At 39.3% G+C, this 24,429-nt stretch overlaps 1 protein-coding gene across 1 annotated transcript in view; it reads left to right on the top strand.

The window, feature by feature from the left end:
- LOC135463391 (deleted in malignant brain tumors 1 protein-like) overlaps positions 1-23,976 on the top strand; it is an 80,632-nt gene extending 56,656 nt beyond the window's left edge. Inside the window, exons 11-14 of the mRNA XM_064740650.1 lie at positions 13,220-13,330; positions 19,207-19,317; positions 21,767-21,898; positions 23,645-23,976. Of these exons, the coding sequence (XP_064596720.1) occupies positions 13,220-13,330; positions 19,207-19,317; positions 21,767-21,898; positions 23,645-23,886 (596 nt within the window). The 3' untranslated portion in view covers positions 23,887-23,976. The remainder of the gene's footprint in view (positions 1-13,219; positions 13,331-19,206; positions 19,318-21,766; positions 21,899-23,644) is intronic.
- The last annotated feature ends 453 nt before the right edge of the window (positions 23,977-24,429 follow it).

The raw sequence follows: 24,429 nt of genomic DNA, 5'->3' as shown, positions 1-24,429 counted from the left end.
GACCATGTCACAAACAGCATGATGTGAATCTTAGAACAAGACCGTTGTGGTCAATGCCTTGGTTTTAATCCTGTTTGCTTTTTGCATGTATTACCATGTACTTTGGGCTGGGTAGAGACTGGAGACCCATCAAGATTCAGTAACAACATTTTTTTTAATGATGGAGATGTGGGTGGAAATGCTTCTTCATGGAATGTAAATTGCTTGTTTGATTTTTCCTTCAAGCAAGAATATTGTTTGAATCTTCCTTTTTTGTTAAAGGGAAAGAAAGAACAGGATGAAATAAACAAGAAAGACAGATTAAAAAAATAACTGTATGAAAATAGCTTTTCCAGATGATTTTTTTGTCTAAATTAAATGTATTTAAATGATTGCATTGAAAGTTTGCGGAGCATGGCCATAATGTTTGTCGCTAGTGGCGTCAAACCGACGTTTCTCTGTGACACTTAAGGATCGATTTTCCTGCGCTTCTCATTCAAATCTTTTCCAAATGTTTTATTTTTCTTCTAAATTAAATTTATTTAAATGATTGCATGGTAAGTTTGCGGACCATGGTCATAATGTTTGTCGCTAGTGGCGTCAAACCGACGTTTCTCTGTGACACTTAAGGATCGATTTTCCTGCGCTTCTCATTCAAGATCACGAAGCACTGATTCGAGTTTATATCCGGGCACCTGTGGATTCTTTCTGTTGACACACATACACCTTTTGGCCATTTTGTTTGTTTTTTACACTTCTTGTTGAAGTGTGCACCATAATTCCAAAAAACACATGATTTTGCTTTCTTCGTTGAATTGAGAGAGTCATTTACATGTTAACTTTGATGATAATACGTTTGCGTGCAGAGAACACATGTCTTATTGACAACGTGTGCTATGATGATGGGGAGTCGCAGTCAGGTGTGCCTTGTATGCAATGTGTGTCTGGGACCAGCACGTCTGAGTTTACTTTCTTAGGTGAGTACTTTTTATAATAGTAAAATGAAGATTTGTAAATTGTAAAGTTGCCATCAGTGCGCTTTAACTTTACTTAATAATTGTGCATGTGTGGGGCTCGAGTCTATATATTCAGCGTGAAGCACAAATACGGTGCTCGATTAGTTAAAAAAAAATATAATTTTCTTCTCAAAGTCTATGTTATTTTTGCTTCACTTGAAATGGTAGCGAGTGCCACCCAAACGAATCTTGATGCGTGCCTTGTCTCCACTTATTTCACAAAAGACATTCATGACTGGTCTGGATACGAAGGACGGAACAAAAAATGAAGGCTATCGGTAATTTTGGATGATCAATTAGCCGTCATTAGGACATTACGATCCTAGAATGCAAGTTTGTGGATACAGGGGAGACAACTACGACCATGTGACAAACAGCATGACGTGAATCTTAGAACATGACCGCTGTGGTCAATGCCTTGGTTTTAATCCTGTTTGCTGTTTGCATTTATTACCGTGTACTTTGGGCTGGGTAGAGTCTGGAGACCCATTAAGATTCGGTAACAACATTATTTTTTTGATGATGGAGATGTCGGTGAAAATGCCTCCTGCAAATTTTGTGGCAATGTAAACTCCTTGTCTGATTTTTCCTTCAAGCAAGAATATTGTTTGATTCTTTCATTATTGTTAAAGGGAGAGAAAGAACAGGATGAAATAAACAACAAAAGATAAATTATAAAGAAACAACTGTATGAAAATAGCTTTTCCAGATATTTTTTTTTTTTCTAAATTAAATGTATTTAAATGATTGCATTGTAAATTTGTGGACCATGGTCATAATGTTTGTCGCTAGTGGCGTCAAACCGACGTTTCTCTGTGACAGTTAAGGAACGATTTTCCTGCGCTTCTCATTAAAGATCACGAAGCACTGATTCGAGTTTATATCCGGGCACCTGTGGATTCTTTCTGTTGACACACATACTGTAAGGGTCTTACACCTATTGGCCATTTTATTTGTTTTCTGCACTTCTTGTTCAAGTCTGCAGCGTCATTCCAAAAAACACATGATTTTGCTTTCTTCGTTGAATTGAGAGCGTGATTTACATGTTAACTTTGATGCTAATACGTTTGCGTCCAGAGAACACATGTCTTATTGACGACGTGTGTTATGATGATGGGGAGTCGCAGCCAGGTGTGCCTTGTATGCAATGTGTGTCTGGGACCAGCACGTCTGAGTTTACTTTCTTAGGTGAGTACTTTTTATAATAGTAAAATGAAGAGTTGTAAAATGTAAAGTTGTCATTAGTGCGCTTTAACTTTACTTAAAAATTGTGCATGTGTGGGGCTCGAGTCTATATATTCAGCATAAAGCACAAAAACAATGCTCGCTTAGTTAAAATAAAATATACTTTTCTTCTCAAAGTCTATGTTATTATTGCTTCACTTGTAATGGTAGCGAGTGCCACCCAAACGAATCTTAATGCGTGCCTTGTCTCCACTTATTTCACAAAAGACGGCCAGCTGTAAATTTCCATGATCAATTAGCCGTCATTAGGACATTACGATCCTAGAATGCAAGTTTGTGGATACAGGAGAGACAACTACGACCATGTCACAAACAGCATGACGTGAATCTTAAAACAAGACCGCTGTGGTCAATGCCTTGGTTTTAATCTTGTTTGCATATATAATCGTGTACTTTGGGCTGGGTAGAGACTGGAGACCCATCAAGATTTAGTAACAACATTATTTTTGATGATGGAGAAGTGGGTGGAAATGCTTCTTCATGCAATGTAAACTACTTGTCTGATTTTACCTTCAAGCAAGAATATTGTGTGAATCTTCCCTCATTGTTAAAGGAAAGGAAAGAACAGGATAAAATAAACAAGAAAGACAGATTAAAAAAATAACTGTATGAAAATAGCTTTTCCAGATGATTTTTTTGTCTAAATTAAATGTATTTAAATGATTGCATTGTAAGTTTGCAGACCATGGTCATAATTTTTGTCGCTAGTGGCGTCAAACTGACGCTTCTCTGTGACACTTAAGGATCGATTTTCCTGTGCTTCTCATTCAAGATCACGAAACACTGATTCGAGTTTATATCCGGGCACCTGTGGATTCTTTCTGTTGACACACATACTGTAAGGGTCTTACACCTTTTGGCCATTTTATTTGTTTTCTGCACTTGTTGTTCAAGTCTGCAGCGTCATTCCAAAAAACACATGATTTTGTTTTCTTCTTTGAATTGAGAGAGTCATTTACATGTTAACTTTGATGCTAATACGTTTGCGTGCAGAGAACACATGTCTTATTGACAACGTGTGCTATGATGATGGGGAGTCGCAGCCAGGTGTGCCTTGTATGCAATGTGTGTCTGGGACCAGCACGTCTGAGTTTACTTTCTTAGGTGAGTACTTTTTATAATAGTAAAATGAAGATTTGTAAAATGTAAAGTTGTCATTAGTGCGCTTTAACTTTACTTAAAAATTGTGCATGTATGGGGCTCGAGTCTATATATTCAGCATGAAGCACAAATTCTGTGCTCGATTAGTTAAGATAAAATATACTTTTCTTCTCAAAGCCTATGCTATTATTGCTTTACTGAAAATGTTGGTGAGTGCCGCCCACACGAATCTTGATGCGTGCCTTGTCTCCACTTATTTCACAAAAGACATTTATGACTGGTCTGGATACGAATGACGGAACAAAAATTGAAGGCCAGCGGTAAATTTCCATGATCAATTAGCCGTCATTAGGACATTACGATCCTAGAATGCAAGTTTGTGGATACAGGGGAGACAACTACGACCATGTCACAAACAGCATGACCTGAATCTTAGAACAAGACCGCTGTGGTCAATGCCTTGGCTTTAATCCTGTTTGCTGTTTGCATGTAATACCGTGTGCTTTGGGCTGGGTAGAGACTGAAGACCCATCAAGATTCAGTAACAACATTATTTTTGATGATGGAGATGTGGGTGGAACTTCTTCTTTATGCAATGTAAACTGCTTTTCTGATTTTGCCTTCAAGCAAGAATATTGCGTGAATCTTCCCTTATTGTTAAAGGGAAAGAAAGAACAGGATGAAATTAATAACAGGAGACACATTAAAAAGAAACAATTGTATGAAAACATCTTTTCCAGAAGTTTTATTTTTTTCAAAATTAAATGTATTTAAATGCATTGTAAGTTTGCGGACCATGGTCATAATGTTTGTCGCTAGTGGCGTCAATCCGACGTTTCTCTGTGACACTTAAGGATCGATTTTCCTGCGCTTCTCATTCAAGATCACGAAACACTGATTCGAGTTTATATCAGGGCACCTGTGGATTGTTCCTGTTGACACACATACTGTAAGGGTCTTACACCTTTCGGCCATTTTATTTGTTTTCTGCATTTCTTGTTAAAGTCTGCAGCGTCATTCCAAAAAACACATGATTTTGCTTACTTCGTTGAATTGAGAGAGTCATTTACATGTTAACTTTGATGCTAATACGTTTGCGTGCAGAGAACACATGTCTTATTGACAACGTGTGCTATGATGATGGGGAGTCGCAGTCAGGTGTGTCTTGTATGCAATGTGTGTCTGGGACCAGCACGTCTGAGTTTACTTTCTTAGGTGAGTACTTTTTGTAATAGTAAAATGAAGAGTTGTAAAATGTAAAGTTGTCGTTAGTGCGCTTTAACTTTACTTAAAAATTGTGCATGTGTGGGACTCGAGTCTATACTTTTAGCGTGAAGCACAAAAACAATGCTCGCTTAGTTAAGATAAAATATACTTTTCTTCTCAAAGTCTATGTTATTATTGCTTCACTTGAAATGGTAGCGAGTGCCACCCAATCGAATCTTGATGCGTGCCTTGTCTCCACTTATTTCACAAAAGACGGCCAGCTGTAAATTTCCATGATCAATTAGCCGTCATTAGGACATTACGATCCTAGAATGCAAGTTTGTGGATACAGGAGAGACAACTACGACCATGTCACAAACAGCATGACGTGAATCTTAAAACAAGACCGCTGTGGTCAATGCCTTGGTTTTAATCTTGTTTGCATATATAATCGTGTACTTTGGGCTGGGTAGAGACTGGAGACCCATCAAGATTTAGTAACAACATTATTTTTGATGATGGAGAAGTGGGTGGAAATGCTTCTTCATGCAATGTAAACTACTTGTCTGATTTTACCTTCAAGCAAGAATATTGTGTGAATCTTCCCTCATTGTTAAAGGAAAGGAAAGAACAGGATAAAATAAACAAGAAAGACAGATTAAAAAAATAACTGTATGAAAATAGCTTTTCCAGATGATTTTTTTGTCTAAATTAAATGTATTTAAATGATTGCATTGTAAGTTTGCAGACCATGGTCATAATTTTTGTCGCTAGTGGCGTCAAACTGACGCTTCTCTGTGACACTTAAGTATCGATTTTCCTGTGCTTCTCATTCAAGATCACGAAACACTGATTCGAGTTTATATCCGGGCACCTGTGGATTCTTTCTGTTGACACACATACTGTAAGGGTCTTACACCTTTTGGCCATTTTATTTGTTTTCTGCACTTCTTGTTCAAGTCTGCAGCGTCATTCCAAAAAACACATGATTTTGTTTTCTTCTTTGAATTGAGAGAGTCATTTACATGTTAACTTTGATGCTAATACGTTTGCGTGCAGAGAACACATGTCTTATTGACAACGTGTGCTATGATGATGGGGAGTCGCAGCCAGGTGTGCCTTGTATGCAATGTGTGTCTGGGACCAGCACGTCTGAGTTTACTTTCTTAGGTGAGTACTTTTTATAATAGTAAAATGAAGATTTGTAAAATGTAAAGTTGTCATTAGTGCGCTTTAACTTTACTTAAAAATTGTGCATGTATGGGGCTCGAGTCTATATATTCAGCATGAAGCACAAATTCGGTGCTCGATTAGTTAAGATAAAATATACTTTTCTTCTCAAAGCCTATGCTATTATTGCTTTACTGAAAATGTTGGTGAGTGCCGCCCACACGAATCTTGATGCGTGCCTTGTCTCCACTTATTTCACAAAAGACATTTATGACTGGTCTGGATACGAATGACGGAACAAAAATTGAAGGCCAGCGGTAAATTTCCATGATCAATTAGCCGTCATTAGGACATTACGATCCTAGAATGCAAGTTTGTGGATACAGGGGAGACAACTACGACCATGTCACAAACAGCATGACCTGAATCTTAGAACAAGACCGCTGTGGTCAATGCCTTGGTTTTAATCCTGTTTGCTGTTTGCATGTAATACCGTGTGCTTTGGGCTGGGTAGAGACTGAAGACCCATCAAGATTCAGTAACAACATTATTTTTGATGATGGAGATGTGGGTGGAACTTCTTCTTTATGCAATGTAAACTGCTTGTCTGATTTTGCCTTCAAGCAAGAATATTGCGTGAATCTTCCCTTATTGTTAAAGGGAAAGAAAGAACAGGATGAAATTAATAACAGGAGACACATTAAAAAGAAACAATTGTATGAAAACATCTTTTCCAGAAGTTTTATTTTTTTCAAAATTAAATGTATTTAAATGCATTGTAAGTTTGCGGACCATGGTCATAATGTTTGTCGCTAGTGGCGTCAATCCGACGTTTCTCTGTGACACTTAAGGATCGATTTTCCTGCGCTTCTCATTCAAGATCACGAAACACTGATTCGAGTTTATATCCGGGCACCTGTGGATTGTTCCTGTTGACACACATACTGTAAGGGTCTTACACCTTTCGGCCATTTTATTTGTTTTCTGCATTTCTTGTTAAAGTCTGCAGCGTCATTCCAAAAAACACATGATTTTGCTTACTTCGTTGAATTGAGAGAGTCATTTACATGTTAACTTTGATGCTAATACGTTTGCGTGCAGAGAACACATGTCTTATTGACAACGTGTGCTATGATGATGGGGAGTCGCAGTCAGGTGTGCCTTGTATGCAATGTGTGTCTGGGACCAGCACGTCTGAGTTTACTTTCTTAGGTGAGTACTTTTTGTAATAGTAAAATGAAGAGTTGTAAAATGTAAAGTTGTCATTAGTGCGCTTTAACTTTACTTAAAAATTGTGCATGTGTGGGGCTCGAGTCTATACTTTTAGCGTGAAGCACAAAAACAATGCTCGCTTAGTTAAGATAAAATATACTTTTCTTCTCAAAGTCTATGTTATTATTGCTTCACTTGAAATGGTAGCGAGTGCCACCCAATCGAATCTTGATGCGTGCCTTGTCTCCACTTATTTCACAAAAGACATTCATGACTGGTCTGGATACGAAGGACGGAACAAAAAATGAAGGCCAGCGGTAAATTTCCATGATTAATTAGCCGTCATTAGGACATTACGATCCTAGAATGCAAGTTGGTGGATACAGGGGAGAGAACTACGACCATGTCACAAACAGCATGACGTGAATCTTAGAACAAGACCGCTGTGGTCAATGCCCTTGTTTTAATCCTGTTTGCTGTTTGCATTTATTACCGTGTACTTTGGTCTGGGTAGAGACTGGAGATCCATGAAGATTCAGTAACAACATTATTTTTCATGATGGAGAAGTGGGTGGAAATGCCTCGTGGAGATTTTGTGGCAATGTAAACTGCTTGTCTGATTTTTCCTTCAACGAAGAATATTGTGTGAATCTTCCCTTATTGTTAAAGGGAAAGAAAGAACAGGATGAAATAAACAACAGAAGACAGATTAAAAAGAAACAACTGTATAAAAATATCTTTTCCAGATGTTTTATTTTTTTCTAAATTAAATGTATTTAAATGATTACATTGTAAGTTTGCGGACCATGGTCATAATGTTTGTCGCTAGTGGCGTCAAACCGACGTTTCTCTGTGACACTTAAGGAACGATTTTCCTGCGCTTCTCATTTAAGATCACGAAACACTGATTCGAGTTTATATCCGGGCACCTGTGGATTGTTCCTGTTGACACACATACTGTAAGGGTCTTACACCTTTTGGCCATTTTATTTGTTTTCTGCACTTGTTGTTGAAGTCTGCACCGTGATTCCAAAAAAACACATGATTTTGCTTTCTTCGTTGAATTGATAGAGTCATTTACATGTTAACTTTGATGCTAATACGTTTGCGTGCAGAGAACACATGTCTTATTGACAACGTGTGCTATGATGATGGGGAGTCGCAGTCAGGTGTGCCTTGTATGCAATGTGTGTCTGGGACCAGCACGTCTGAGTTTACTTTCTTAGGTGAGTACTTTTTATAATATTAAAATTAAGATTTGTAAAATGTAAAGTTGTCATTAGTGCTCTTTAACTTTACTTAAAAATTGTGCATGTGTGGGACTCGAGTCTATACTTTTAGCGTGAAGCACAAATACGGTGCTCGCTTAGTTAAGATAAAATATACTTTTCTTCTCAAAGTCTATGTTATTATTGCTTCACTTGAAATGGTAGCGAGTGCCACCCAATCGAATCTTGATGCGTGCCTTGTCTCCACTTATTTCACAAAAGACATTCATGACTGGTCTGGATACGAAGGACGGAACAAAAAATGAAGGCCAGCGGTAAATTTCCATGATTAATTAGCCGTCATTAGGACATTACGATCCTAGAATGCAAGTTTGTGGATACAGGGGAGACAACTACGACCATGTCACAAACAGCATGACGTGAATGTTAGAACAAGACCGCTGTGGTCAATGCCTTGGTTTTAATCCTGTTTGCTGTTTGCATTTATTACCGTGTACTTTGGTCTGGGTAGAGACTGAATATCCATGAAAATTCAGTAACAACATTATTTTTGATGATGGAGATGTGGGTGGAAATGCCTCGTGCAAATTTTGTGGCAATGTAAACTGCTTTTCTGATTTTACCTTCAAGCAAGAATATTGTGTGAATCTTCCCTTATTGTTAAAGGGAAGAAAGAACACGATGAAATAAAAAACAGGAGACACATTATAAAGAAACAATTGTATGAAAACATCTTTTCCAGAAGTTTTATTTTTTTTCTAAATTAAATGTATTTAAATGCATTGTAAGTTTGCGGACCATGGTCATAATGTTTGTCGCTAGTGGCGTCAATCCGACGTTTCTCTGTGACACTTAAGGATCGATTTTCCTGCGCTTCTCATTCAAGATCACGAAACACTGATTCGAGTTTATATCCGGGCACCTGTGGATTGTTCCTGTTGACACACATACTGTAAGGGTCTTACACCTATTGGCCGTTTTATTTGTTTTCTGCACTTCTTGTTGAAGTCTGCACCGTGATTCCAAAAAACACATGATTTTGCTTTCTTCATTGAATTGAGAGAGTCATTTACATGTTAACTTTGATGCTAATACGTTTGCGTCCAGAGAACACATGTCTTATTGACAACGTGTGCTATGATGATGGGGAGTCGCAGCCAGGTGTGCCTTGTATGCAATGTGTGTCTGGGACCAGCACGTCTGAGTTTACTTTCTTAGGTGAGTACTTTATATAATAGTAAAATGAAGATTTGTAATACTTTTCTTTGATACTTTCTTAGGTGAGTGTTTTTAATAAGAGTAGGGCTAAGATTGTTAAAATGCGAACTTGTGAGTGCCTAACTTGTACTTTACCATTGAACATAAATCCTGCACGTCTCTGTGGCTTAAGTACTCTTGGTATTAGTGACAATTTAGCTGCTTTTTTCATTGGGATAACACATATCAAGCATTTTCGTCTTGGTCTCGAAAATTTTTTTTAGCTTTAAGTCGTACCGATTATCCTAATCCCATCCCTACCCACACACCCACCTGCTCCAACAGACACACACAGAAATCCTTATCAGTATCGCGTCTCTACTCGGTACGAAACACACGTTCATGCAGATTCTCGGTACGGAGATAAGAATCAGAACAAAAAACCACCAGTAAATGTCCAGGCTCTGTGGGCCATCATTGGAAAATTGCCATCCTAGACTGAACATCCTCCAACAGAAAGGACTATAGCGGTAAAGGCGCAACCAGCATGATGGCGAAAGGAGAACATTTCCTGTCGGGTTAATGCATTGACTTGGTTCTATGAAATAGTGGCGTTCATGAATCTATGCTTCGGCCTGAATACAGGCAGGTTATGCATTAATATTCATTCACGACATCATTTATGATAATTGCGATGCGGATCCAGATGGATCCTGCAAATTGTGTTTTGTACGTTCGTTATTCAATTCTGCGTTCTCCATGGCAAGAGCCATTATATGTTTTAGTGGCATTTAAAGGTTGGGCATGGAAGTACACTGGACAAGGCATTGCTTATAGATTTACAGCTTTTTGGTTTATTGTCACGACGTTTTGATGCAGATACTAGCATCGTTATCAAGTGATTTATTTATTTTTTTCATTGTTGTTAGGCCTGGTAGGCTTACACTGCTTCTATACCTGTAGACAATTGCAGAAGGGCCAATGTATGGGAGGTTAACTATTATCCCAGGGCACTCGCCAAGAACCCTCAGCCTGGTAGTAGGTTGTAAGGCATTCCGGATTGTCTTGTTGACTTTTTGGGTTGGGTATTCATTTAGGTGGGTGAAGACATTACGTAGATGTTGAATCTCCTCATCCGGCTTGTTGTTACAGATCTGTTTAGCTCTCTTGGTGAGGGTGAAGATGATGCCAGTTTTAATCTTGGGTGGGTGGTGGCACTTGTAGTGAATATACAGGTCGGAGTGGGTAGGCTTTTGATATACTGTAGTTTTGTTGCCATCGTTTGTCCTCTTCACATTTACGTCTAAGAAAGGTATTTGTTCATCTTTCTCTGTTTCCATAGTGTATTTGATGCGATGATGTTGTGAGTTGAGGTACTCAGGTAGTGCTGTAGGATCATCGTTTTGGTGGAGAGCGACGAAGATGTCATCAACCTTATTGGTGATAACGGGAATCCCATGAGGAGCCCGTGGATCTGCTCGTAAATTGCGTCACCCGATGTAAAGTAGGTTACGGACAAACAGCTGTCTAGCAGTCGTATGATGCTTTCTGGGGATAGGGATGTTTCTGGTGGTGAGACCGTTATTTTTTCTTTGATCACTTCAATAGCTGGTTGGGACGTTAGTGAATAAGTCGACAACGTCATAGCTAACAAGTTGGCAGGGTACTTCTATCTGTCGTATTTTGTTGCGGAAGTCGGCTGAATCATTGATAAAGGAATGCGCTGCTTTGGACCAAGGTGCTAGGAGTCTCCTAAGGTACTGGGCAGTGCTGTAGAAGACTGTTCTCTTGGGGCATACTAAAAGTCTTGCTTTCACAGGGTATTTTGATGGTCACACAGAGGTGTTATACAGTTAACTTCTTTTGTGTATCGAAAGTGATCTCTCCACTGGTTTTGAGTTGGTTGAGGTTCTAAACGGTGCCATCGGCCAAATTTATTGATGGGGTGGGTCTTACTTTTTTGGTATGTGGTCGAGTCTCCTAGTAGATTATCAACTAGTTTATTAAATGTTGATCTGTCGAGAATGGCAGTGGCTTTTCCTTAATCGGCTGGTGCTACGACTATGGATTTGTCTTTCTTCAATTCAGTCAGTGCTCTACTTTCTTCTTTAGTCAGGTTGCTGTGTTGTGGTCGGGCTTTGTGTAGAAGGGCTGCAATTTGGCGACGGAGGTAGTCAATATGGCCAGGGGGTGCTAATTATTGTTGGCCTTCTTCGATGTCATTAATGAAGTCATTCACTTGATAACGATGCTAGCACCTGCATCGAAACGTCGTGACAATAAACCAAGAAGTTGTAAATCCATAAGCAATGCCCTGTCCAGTATAAGAACCATTATGTTGTTGACTTTAAAAAGAATACAGTCTTCTTTATGTTAACTTTGATGCTAATATGTTTTTGTCCAGAAAACAAATGTCTTATTGACAACGTGTGCTATGATGATGGGGAATCGCAGCCAGGTGTGCCTTGTATGCAATGTGTGTCTGGGACCAGCACGTCTGAGTTTACTTTCTTAGGTGAGTACTTTTCAAAAGAATAAAGCTAAGCTTGTTAAAATGCGAACTTGTCAGTATCTAACTTTTAATTTACAGTTGATTGTGGATCTTGATCGTCTGAGTGGCTGGACCCTTTGTTTAAGACTGTTCACATATTCGCTGCTTGCTTAATTAGGTTAAAAATATTTGTAGCACCCCCGTCCCCTTTAATTCCCTATAACTCGTCTTTAAAGCCGCCTTGCTCATTTAAAAAGACGATCCAATGATTTTACTATACATCTAGGATCCTATTCGTCTTGGTAGAAAACACTTTAATTGTCTAAAACTTATTAGCCATTTGAGGTGTTTTCTCCTTTTGTTATTCATTGTTGCAGTGTCGTTGACGACAAGGCACATGGTGTTGTTAAATTAGGAAATCGGATTGCATGTTAACTTTGATGATGATGTGTTTTTTTGCCCAGAAAACAAATGTTTTATCGACAACGTGTGCTATGATGATGGGGATTCGCAGCCAGCTGTGCCTTGTATGCAATGTGTGTCTGAGACCAGCACAACTGAGTTTACTCTGTTGCGTGAGTACTTCGTAAAATAATAAATTGTGAACAGTTGAAATGTGAATTTGTTAGTAATTTGACTGCCCTTTTGGAGTAAATACAGGCCAGGCGAGCCTCCGTAGCCCAACTCTTTACTTAAAGTATCAGTCTATTTGTATTAACCTGTCTGTGACTTGCTCTCTATGCAAAACTCATTCGTGCTCACTATCAAAACTGCCTAACACTTCTCGCTCGATATGATTGCGGTCTTTTTTTCTAAATCATGAAGCTAAACTCAACAATGTTGTTTTCTTCCCGGGGACTTGATTGCCTCAGAGTGTCATCATAATCAGTATGATTGAGTCCAGTATGTTTGACGGGGTTCAAAACGGTTTTCAAATGTTAGTGTAAGAGAACGGTAATAAATGATTTTTATTTTATCTCTTGTAGCTGTATAATGTAACGGCATCTTGACATGTACATGTATTATGTCGGTTTCTGTGGCTGGACGCGGTACTTTAACATTGTTAAAATATGAACTTGTCACTACTGCACTTTAGGTATACTCGTGAACATGAATCCTGTGAGTCTCGGTGTCTTTCTTAATTAGGATAAAATTTTCTGTTTTCCTCTGAACGATTATAATATTTTGGGCTTCTACAAGATTGTTCTTGGTAGAAAACACTTTAGTTGTCTAAACTTATTAGCCATTTGAGGTGTTTTCTCCTTTTGTTATTCATTGTTGCAGTGTCGTTGACGACAGGACACATCATGGTGTTGTTAAATTAGGAAATCGGATTGCATGTTAGCTTTGATGATGATGTGTTTTTTGCCCAGAGAACAAATGCCTTATCGAGGACGTGTGCTATGATGATGGGGATTCGCAGCCAGGTGTGCCTTGTATGCAATGTGTGTCTGAGACCAGCACAACCGAGTTTACTCTGTTGCGTGAGTACTTCGTAAAACAATAAATTGTGAATTGTTGAAATGTGAATTTATTAGTAATTTGACTGCAATTTTGTAGTGAATACAGGCCGTGCGTGTCTCTGTAGCTCAACTCTTTACTTTAAGTATTATAGTTGATTTGGACCCTGTGTGTCTCTGTGGTTGAACCTATGCTTGTAGGACAAGTCACCTTGATGCTTAGTCGGGCTCCAGTCAATCCCTAACATACGGCCTTGACTCCCCTGGATACGAAAAAACAAAACGCTAGAAAGAAGAAAAGCGATCAGAAGAAAAATAATAACGCCAGCTGTAAATTCCCTTGCCCTCGTTAGAAAATTATTAATGGGTGTTTTCCGATACAAATGAAAAAACAGAGGTGATTTAGCAGCTGTCATCGTGGCGGTTGGAGAGTGAAAATGTACTGCTGGAATTTACTTACTATCTTGGTTTGACTCTGTGTACCAATTGCATTTGTGACCGTGTTCTGTGGGCTCAATAGAGACACAATACGTATGAAGATTAGCAAAGAACTTCCGTTATGATGAACGGGGATGTGACTCCAAATGCTTGCTACAAATTATTCAGCACAACTGAGTTTACTCTGTTGCGTAAGTACTTCGTAAAATAATAAATTGTAAAATGTTGAAATGTGAACTTGTTAGTAATTTTACTGCAGTTTTGTTTTGAATACAAGCCAGGCGCATCCTTGTGGCTCCACTCTTTACGTAAAGTATCAAAGTCTTTTTGTATTAACCTGTCTGTGACTTGCTCTCTATGCAAAACTCATTCGTGCTCACTATCAAAACTGCCTAACACTTCTAGCTCGATATGATTGCGGTCTTTTTTTCTAAATCATGAAGCTAAACTCAACAATGTTGTTTTCTTCCCGGGGACTTGATTGTCTCAGAGTGCATCATAATCAGTATGTTTGAATCCAGTATGTTTGACGGAGTTGGAAACGATTTTCAAATGTTAGTGTAAGAGAACGGTAATAAATGAATTTGATTTTATCTCTTGTAGCTGTATAATGTAACGGCAGCTTGACATGTACATGTATTATGTTGGTCTCCGTGGCTGGACGCGGTACTTTAACATTGTTAAAATATGAACTTGTCACTACTGCACTTTAGGTTTACTCGTGAACATGAATCCTGTGAGTCTCGGTGTCTTTCTTAATTAGGATAAAATTTTCTGTTTTCCTCTAAACGATTATAATATTTTGGGCTTCTACAAGATTGTTCTTGGTAGAAAACACTTTAATTGTCTAAACTTATTAGCCATTTGAGGTGTTTTCTCCTTTTGTTATTCATTGTTGCAGTGTCGTTGACGACAAGTTACATGGTGTTGTTAAATTAGGAAATCGGTTTGCATGTTAACTTTGATGATGATGTGTTTTTTGCCCATAAAATGATTAATTGGTGTTTTTCAATACAAATGAAATAACAGAGGTGATTTAGCAGCTGTGATGATGGCGGTTGGAGAGTGAAAGTGTATTGCTGGAATTTTCTTTATATCTTGGTTTGACTGTTTACCAATTGCAGTTGTGACCGTGTTCTGTGGGCTCAATAGAGACACAATACGTATGAAGATTAGAAAATAACTTCCGTTATGATGATTGGGGATGTGACTCCAAATGCTTTCTACAAATTATTAATTTTATATTTATTTGATTGGTGTTTTACGCCATGCTCAAGAATATTTCACTTATATGAGGGCGGCCGGCATTATGGTAGGAGGACAGCGGGCAGAGCCCGGGAGAGACCCACGACCATCCGCAGGTTGCTGAGGGACATTCCCACGTACGGCCGGAGAGGAAGCCAGCATGAGCTGGACTTAAACTCACAGAGACCGCGTTGGTGAGGCTCCTGGTTCATTACGCTGCAGTAGCGAGAAATGATGTGAAGAATATTATACGGTATTTACAATATTCATTTGCATCCTCGTTCTCTTGATGCATTCTTGATTTTGGTGTTTCTTCTAAACGTTTATCAAGATATTGGCTTGTAAAATATGTTCACGGGGTTTACCAATGATACCCAGCTATTTTAGTACAGATGGTACTTTTTCTTTGGGAAAAGTTCGTAATGACCTAGTAACCTCTCACCAATGGAGCCTCTAAGTTCAACTCATGCTGGTTTCCTCACCGGACGTACGTGGGAAGGTGTGTCAGGAAACTGCGGATTGGCGTGGGTTTTTCCCGGGCTCCCGCCGGTTTCCTCACATCACATCGCTGACCGCCGTCGTATAAGGGAAACATTCTTAAGTATGGCATAAAACATCACTCAAATAAATCAATTTATTTAAGAACGAACTCCAGTAATATCAGCATGTGTCCAGTCGGCTATAGATTATTCTTGGTAGCAAACATTTCAATAGTCCAAAACTTATTAGCCATTTTAGGTGTTTTCTGCGTTAACTGGTGAAAGCTGCACTGTCGTTGACGACAAGGTAAATATCTTGTTACCTTTGCTGAACTGAGAGAGTCTTTTGCATGCTAAGTTAAATGCTATATTATATTTCTGTTTAGCGAGCTGGTGTGTTATCGACAACGTGTGCTATTCTCACGGGTCGCCACTGTCTGGTGATGTGATTTGTCTGCGCTGTTTCCCATTAACCAGCACGACTGAGTTTACTCTCGTAGGTGAGAAATTTAAAAAAACATTAACATGTTAAAATGCAAATTTGTCAGTAATGAGTTTGCAGCTTACTGGTGAATATGTACTCTGCAGGTCTTTGTGGCTCGACTGTAAACTTTAAGTAATTGTGGCCGATAAGCTGCTTGCTTAGTTTGGATTTTTTGCATCGAAAACCATAGTATTGTCGTTTTACTTCAACTCGTAGAAAATCCTTCTCACAAAAATGTTGATGTGTGTCCTTTCTCCACTGAATCCGAAGCAGGTATATGTTGGCATTATTAAGAATTTATTGTCATAGAATGAATTAAGATTCATTAACATCATTTTTGATGGTGGAGATGTGGATCCAAAAGCGTAATGTTGATTATGGCGTAATGTTAATAAAGTTTGACGCCAGTGACCTCGGACCTACATTTATCTGGCACTAAAACAGGCATTTTATCACATAACACACAACATAAGTAAAGTTCACCAAAAAAACTGCAGTTACTGACGCAAATATAGAGTGTATTTCCAGGTAGAATATAATTTTACATCGTCTTTCTGTTTTCCTCTAAACGTTTATAATGATTTGGGCATTTAAAAGATTGTACGTCACAGAGTCTTGCTATGACACAAGCCTGTTTCAGTACTCGTGGTACTTTTTCTTTCTCACACTTAAGTATAGGTTAAAGAGGCCTTGCTCATTCAAAAAGACGATGTAATGATTTTACTATATATCTAGGATCCTACAGATTCTTCTTGGCAGAAAACACTTTAATTGTCTAAAACTTATTAGCCATTTGAAGTGTTTTCACCGTTTGTTATTCATTGGTGCAGTGTCGTTGACGGCAAGACACATGGTGTTGTTTAATTGGAAAACTGGTTTGCATGTTAACTTTGATGATGGTGTTTTTTGCCCAGGGAACAAATGTTTTATCGACAACGTGTGCTATGATGATGGGGATTCGCAGCCAGGTGTGCCTTGTATGCAATGTGTGTCTGAGACCAGCACAACTGAGTTTACTCTGTTGCGTGAGTACTTCGTAAAACAATAAATTGTGAATTGTTGAAATGTGAATTTGTTAGTAATTTGACTGCCCTTTTCGAGTAAATACAGGCCAGGCGCGCCTCTGTAGCTCAACTCTTTACTTAAAGTATCAGTCTATTTGTATTAACTTTTCTGTGACTTGCTCTCTATGCAAAACTCATTCATGCTCACTATCAAAACTGCCTAACACTTCTCGCTCGATATTATTGCGGTCTTTTTTTCTAAATCATGAAGCTAAAATCAACAATGTTGTTTTCTTCCCGGGGACTTGATTGCCTCAGAGTGTCATCATAATCAGTATGTTTGAGTCCAGTATGTTTGACGGAGTTCGAAACGGTTTTCAAATGTTAGTGTAAGAGAACGGTAATAAATGAATTTTATTTTATCTCTTGTAGCTGTATGATGTCACGGCAGTTTGACATGTACATGTATTATGTCGGTTTCTGTGGCTGGACTCGGCACTTTAACATTGTTAAAATATGAACATGTCACTACTGCACTTTAGGTTTACTCGTGAACATCAATCCTTTGAGACTCTGTGGATTTCCTAATGAGGATAAAATTTTCTGTTTTCCTCTAAACGATTATAATATTTTGGGCTTCTACAAGATTGTTCTTGGTAGAAAACACTTTAATTGCGTAAAACTTATTAGCCATTTGAGGTGTTTTCTCCTTTTGTTATTCATTGTTGCAGTGTCGTTGACGACAAGACACATGGTGTTGTTAAATTAGAAAATCGGTTTGCATGTTAACTTTGATGATGATGTGTTTTTTGCCCAGAGAACAAATGCCTTATCGACAACGTGTGCTATGATGATGGGGATTCGCAGCCAGGTGTGCCTTGTATGCAATGTGTGTCTGAGACCAGCACAACTGAGTTTACTCTGTTGCGTGAGTACTTCGTAGAACAATAAATTGTGAATTGTTGAAATGTGAATTTGTTAGTAATTTGACTGCAGTTTTGTAGTGAAAACAGGCCATGCGTGTCTCTGTAGCTCAACTCTTTACTTTAAGTATTATAGTTGATTTGGACCCTGTGCGTCTCTGTGGTTGAACCTATGCTTGTAGGACAAGTCACCTTGATGCTTAGCCGAGCTCTAGTCAATCGGAAACATACGGCCTTGACTCCCCTGGGTACGAAAAAAAAAACGCTAGAAAGAAGAAAAGCAATAAGAAGAAAAACAAAAACGCCAGCTGTAAATTCCCTTGCCCTCGTTAGAAAATGATTAATTGGTGTTTTCCGATACAAATGAAAAAACGGAGGTGATTTAGCAGCTGTCATCGTGGCGGTTGGAGAGTGAAAATGTACTGCTGGCATTTACTTAGTATTTTGGTTTGACTCTGTGTACCAATTGTATTTGTGACCGTGTTCTGTGGGCTCAATAGAGACACAATACGTATAAAGATTAGGAAAGAACTTGCCTTATGATGATGGAGATGTGACTCCAAATGCTTCCTACAAATTATTCATTTTATATTTATTTGATTGGTGTTTTACGCCATGCTCAAGAATATTTTACTTATATAACTGCAGCCAGCATTATGGTGGGAGGATATCTGGCAGAGCCCGGGAGAAACCCACGACCATCCGCAGGTTGCTGTGCTTTGGGACAATTTGAGATGAGATGCGCACTTGTGTGAGGGATATGTTACGATTACAGCGGAGTGAAAATACTAGGGACTAGCGAAAAAGCATCTGTTCAATCTTCGGCTAATAGTTATCTTGAGGACTCGAGTCACACGAGCGCGCGATGTCTGATTAAATAGGGGCCTCCGTGGCTCAGTCGGTTAGCGCGCTAGCGCAGCGTAATGACCCAGAAGCCTCTCACCAATGCGGTCGCTGTGAGTTCAAAGTCCAGCTCATGCTGGCTTCCTCTCCGGCCGTAAGTGGGAAGGTCCGACAGCAACCTGTGGATGGTCGTGGGTTTCCCCCCGGGCTCTGCCCGGTTTCCTCCCACCATAATGCTGGCCGCCGTCGTATAAGTGAAATATTCTTGAGTACTGCGTAAAACACCAATTAAATCAAAATAAAATCTGATTAAATAATGGCTACACTAAACTGTCAAGTCGTTATAATTTCTGGTATGTGCGACTAGTCGCTAACTCCTTGGGTTGGCTCATTCTGTGTTTTAATTTTTTTTTAGCTAAACCTATTCAAAACACTCACTGTATCCATATTTGTAACTTTTTCGGCTAATACTTTCACTTTTCAGAGAATAATTGCGTTGTGAATAACAACTGTTATGGCGAAGGAGCCGAGGATCCAAATGACAACTGTAAACAATGCATCAGTGGAAGCAGTACGACAAGCTTCACTCTCAACAGTAAGCACTCCAATAATTCTCATAACCTGTTTCTGAGCTATGCTTTAGCGTTTCGGTACGAATTTGCTCAATGCTTAGAGCCACCGTCTCGAAGTCGGGAATCCTGGGATCAAACATAGGCTTTACTAAATGACACGTGCTGCTTTGGTGCATAGGACAGAGATGCTAGAGCAAAGAAACAGGACCGGTTGGCTCGGTGTCAATATAGTGTGACTGGGTGGCTCGGTATCATGTATGGTGTCTTTGTACGTCAGTGCATTGCGGCAGCATTTTGGCAGCATGGACTCACCTTGCCACAAGACACAATATTAGCACGCATACCTAATGATTCCTCCTCGTCATAAGACTTAAACATTGTTACAAATGCTGGTTTTTGTCAGTGTTACATTACATAGTGTTCTGGGTTAGGTTTCTGGAAACTTCTTAAGTTCTCTTGCTCAAGTGAAAGTGTTTTGCCTAAATGACATAAAACCATACTTGTGTGAAGTGTTTGTCCTAAGTCATCTCAGCAAACAATCCATTTTGGAATTAAGCAAAAAGTTACGGACTTCAGTACTTTGCTGAACATTAGTTTTGGTTTAGAGAAAGCGTGCCCAGATTCCTGTGATCATGTATACGCAAATGACATGGGTGGTGTATAAATAATAATGTTGAGTAGGTTGGTGAGGAAATGAAAGGGTAAAAATAACAATCAAATGGATTGATATAATATAATATAATATAATATAATATAATATAATATAATATAATATAATAAATATAATATAATATAATATAATATAATATAATATAATATAATATAATATAATATAATATAATATAATATAATATAATATAATATAATATATGCACATTTAAAGTGACTTTTGTTGGGAACATCATGACATCAAGGGCAATTCCCAGCGGCATTTAACACAAAAGAACCAAAGAACTAAAAAAGTATACAAAGTACGAAAACAGGACGGAATCACACAAAGAGAAGCGGTCAACGGCTTTCTGTGATGTAGGAAACTATGCTCTAGGTCACTGAGCGAAATCAGCACTCAAACCGCGGACCATGCTAGAATATCAATGGTCGATAACAAAATATGTATCTCAGCTGCGTTTTGATAATTTACAGCAGTGCATATATCCAATGTGGCGATCTAATTCGACACGATGAATATATGGTTCCTAGCTCCGGGTTAAGCGGAATTAGACACAATCATGAAGCAGAACGCCAGAGACTCCGAACGCGCTGTCCATATTTACTTACAAGAGAATTATACTCAGTGTAAACTTAAGAAACTTGGAGTGACGGTGTTTGATGGAATAACTTTGACAGACTAGTTTTTGCAGTAATAACTTGTAACGTTGATTGACATTGTAAATCTAACAAATGCAAGAAGGTGAGATGTGTACACGCCATATGTACACGCCTTCGGTATATTGCTGTCCAAGTAAGGACAATTTACAATGTCAAAACTGAAACCATCCCTCTTCTCACACAGTTTGCGAGAGAGGAAACTGTTTTGGTCTTTATGCAAATATAGGCCCAGATAAGATGTGCCATCTGAAGAGTCTGAAGCGAAGGTGGTTAAATATCTTCCACGACCTTTGCTATATATGGATTGTTTATAGTCAGCAGATCATCAATATACCGTTTAGTGAATGAGAAAGATTGGAAGATTACTCCCTAATAGTTTCTGCATATAGTCGTATTCATGTGAGAACAGGCATAGTAAGTCTTCGTTACTTTGAAATTTATTTATATGCTATTGTAGAAGGTAGTTGAGGTTATCACGTAATAATATCGTCTTTTCTCTACGGGGCCTCCGTGGCTCAGTTGGTCAGCGCGCTAGCGCAGCGTATTGACCCAGGAGCCTCTCACAAATGCGGTCGCTGTGAGTTCAAGTCCAGCTCATGCTGGCTTTCTCTCCGGCCGTATGTGGGAAGGTCTGTCAGCTACCTGCGGATGGTCGTGGGTTTCCCCCGCGTTCTGCCCAGTTTCCACCCACCATAATATCTGGCCGCCGTCGTATAAGTGAAATATTCTTGAGTACGGCGTAAAACACCAATCAAAAAAAAAACCTTTTATCTACGGTCGACATCAATGATAAGAATATGCTTAATGCTGTGAAGGTGCATGCTGAATAAGAACTCGTTTGTTTGATGATCAATGCAAGTCTTTACAGACGATCGTGGGGCACTTCGGGGATTAAAGCATCCAAACCCGTTTCTGGTCATACCAGATACTTTAGAAAATGGTATTAGTTGCTGCCTCTTTTGGCACTCAGCACTGATAAACAGAACTGGTTGGTCCAGTGTCAGTATAATGTGACTGGGTGGGGTGTCGTGTGATCACATGACTGAAAAATTGTTAAGTGCCACTTAAGAGCACAAGCATTTACTCATTCATTTAACAAACGTGTTCGCTTTGACAGTCATTTCAAGATATCTTTGTATTCAGCCCAAGGGAGATGCTCTATTAATGGCGTGTGCTACGAGGATGGAACGGTGAACCCTGACAACGTCTGTGAACACTGTGACGTCAGCGAGAACTCTTCTCAGTGGATACCCACTATTTACGAATTGACCAATGGTAAGATGACCATCATGTATACAACTGACGATAATTTAGGAGAATTCTTGTCAAATAATGTCCACAATCAAACATTCAACATAATACCCCGTTGGCCTAATATAATGGTTACGCTGAATTAAAAGAATATATGTGTTATATTTAACAGAATAATCTGCTGTAATAACAACATACAGCCTAGCATCACTGAAATAACAGAATCCTGTGAAATTTAACAGGTTAATTCTTTGAATCCAGAGACATCGAGTTAATTGTAATAACGTGATAAACTTTGCATTCGTGACTCTGGATTGTTATTTCGGCACCCATTTTTGTTCAGCTCTTATTCACAGGAACACAACATTTTACAGGAACTTAAACTTGGAATCTGCAAAAGAATTAATCTACATGTACTTTGATTCACACAAAACGGTGCCATGTCTCTTATCAGGTCTTTCACAACGGTGGTGGTGTTGTTAGTGACCCAGTTGTACACCTGTCGGGTTTTTTGGAATAGAATAATTAATAATCCATCCGTGAAATGTATATGAAAACCGACCAATGGCAGTATTAGCGTTACATGCTTTCCAGCAACAAAGTTTCATTTCCCATAAATCCATGCGTTCAAGTCCAGTTCATGCTAGCCTCCCGTCCGACCATACGTCTGCCAGTAACATGCAGGTCACCGTGGGATACCGCCGGGCTCTGCCCGGTTTCCTCTAATCATAATGCTGGCCGCCGTCGTATAGGTGAAATATTGTTAAGTACAGCATAAAACAGCGTTATATCAATTAGTAAATGAATAAATCCGTTCGATACATGTGGTTGAGTATGTTTGTCAGGACTCACCGTACCGGTGATGTTGTACTGGCACGCGGTGTTCATGCGGGTTAACAATTTTGTGGGCCTACGTGGGCGAGCGCATTGACTCACCAATGTGATCGCTGTGAGTTCACGTCCAGCTCATGTTAGCTTCCACTAAGTAAGTGGGAAGGTCTCTCATAAGCCTGCGGATGGTCTGAGTTTCCCTGGGCTCCGCCCAGTTTTTTCCACCATAGTGTTGGCCTCCCTAGTGTAAGTTAAATATCTTTTGAACACGGCGTAAAACACCAATCAAATAAATAAATAAATTAATCGTTTTCTTTAGCACTTCCAATGGTTATTAAAGAGAGGAGGAGCGCTAAAGTAGGAAACGGCACTGCGGTAGCCGATTGGTAGTGCGTGTAAGCGTCATTGTTGGAGTTCGATTCGGTAACACTTCCCTAGCATGGCGATGACATGAAAAAAAAGGAGTAAAAAGCGAAAACGAACACGTAATGATCGTTCCGGTGCCTCTGTAACTGTGACAGATATAAGAGGTATGACTGAAACCTTGGACATGGCGCTGCGCTGCAATAAGGTAGTGCATGGATATTTTAATACAACACGGACCAGCTCGGCAACTTGTTTGCTGACTCGTACGATTAAAGCATTGGTGCGGTGCAAATGTATGACCCTTGACAAATTTTACGCCGTGTTTCAACACTCCGCGCCCTTTTTGGATGCAGCTTTCAAATCAAAAGGTTTGTCAGTGACGTGTCAAATTTTCGTGGTTCGCTCCGGTTCCCTCACCGATAAACCTGACCGTCGTGATCTGAAAGAAAACAGTTAAATACCATTCACAGAAGCAAATAAAGAAATAAATAATGAATGATATTTTTTGCTGTAATAAGTCAACTTGATCTGACAAGTTCTTATGCTCTTTTCTGTTTTCTCTGTATTTACCAGGAGCGACCATACGATGTTCGGCTTTTTGTGACTTCATTCGACTCTATGGAAAGGGTATGATCTCAGTCGTTTGCTCGTACTCGGGTTTCATAACTGCACGGAACTTCGGGGATATGTGTTACATGAGGGATGTTTCATCGCTGGACTGCCCCGCGAGGGGTGGGACGCTGACCAGGTACAAGGTCATGTGTGGTCATAAGACCCCTGTCCAGGCATCAGCGGACCCAGTGGTTTGTCCATAGCAGACAGTGTGCAGCCATCGACACTTTTCTGGGCGGCAACACTTAAGAGCTTAATACCGACCGGTACCAACATGTACAGTAAAAGAAAGAAGGTACAAAGTAATACATGTAGTTGAAATAGTTGTCAAAATATATTTGTACAGTAAAACAATAAACAGATATACAAAAAACTGAACTATTTTTTGTTTTGTGAACGGCTGTTTAATTAATTAACTCCCTGGCTTTATTACTGGTTAGTGAATTTGTTTGTTTGTTGACAGCTTAGGTAACTGGTGGTCTGGCTGACAGAATTGTTAACCAGTTAGCTGGTTGACAGATTATTTAACTGGTTTACAAACTGATTTATTAATTAACTGTTTGGCTGACGGTGGGCTCGCTGTCAGACTGATGAAATTGTGGACTAGTTGACAGACTGATCAAATGGTGGACTGGCTGTCCGTTTTATCACATTGCTGACGGATTGACAAGCCGATCAAATGGTGGACTAGTTAATAGACTGATCGAATAGTTGGCTGGTTGACAGTCTGATCAAATGGTGGACTG

This window comes from Liolophura sinensis, chromosome 3 (genome assembly GCF_032854445.1).
Source record: "Liolophura sinensis isolate JHLJ2023 chromosome 3, CUHK_Ljap_v2, whole genome shotgun sequence".
Taxonomy (NCBI): Eukaryota; Metazoa; Mollusca; class Polyplacophora; order Chitonida; family Chitonidae; genus Liolophura; species Liolophura sinensis.
This window is presented reverse-complemented; position numbering and strand designations above follow the sequence as displayed.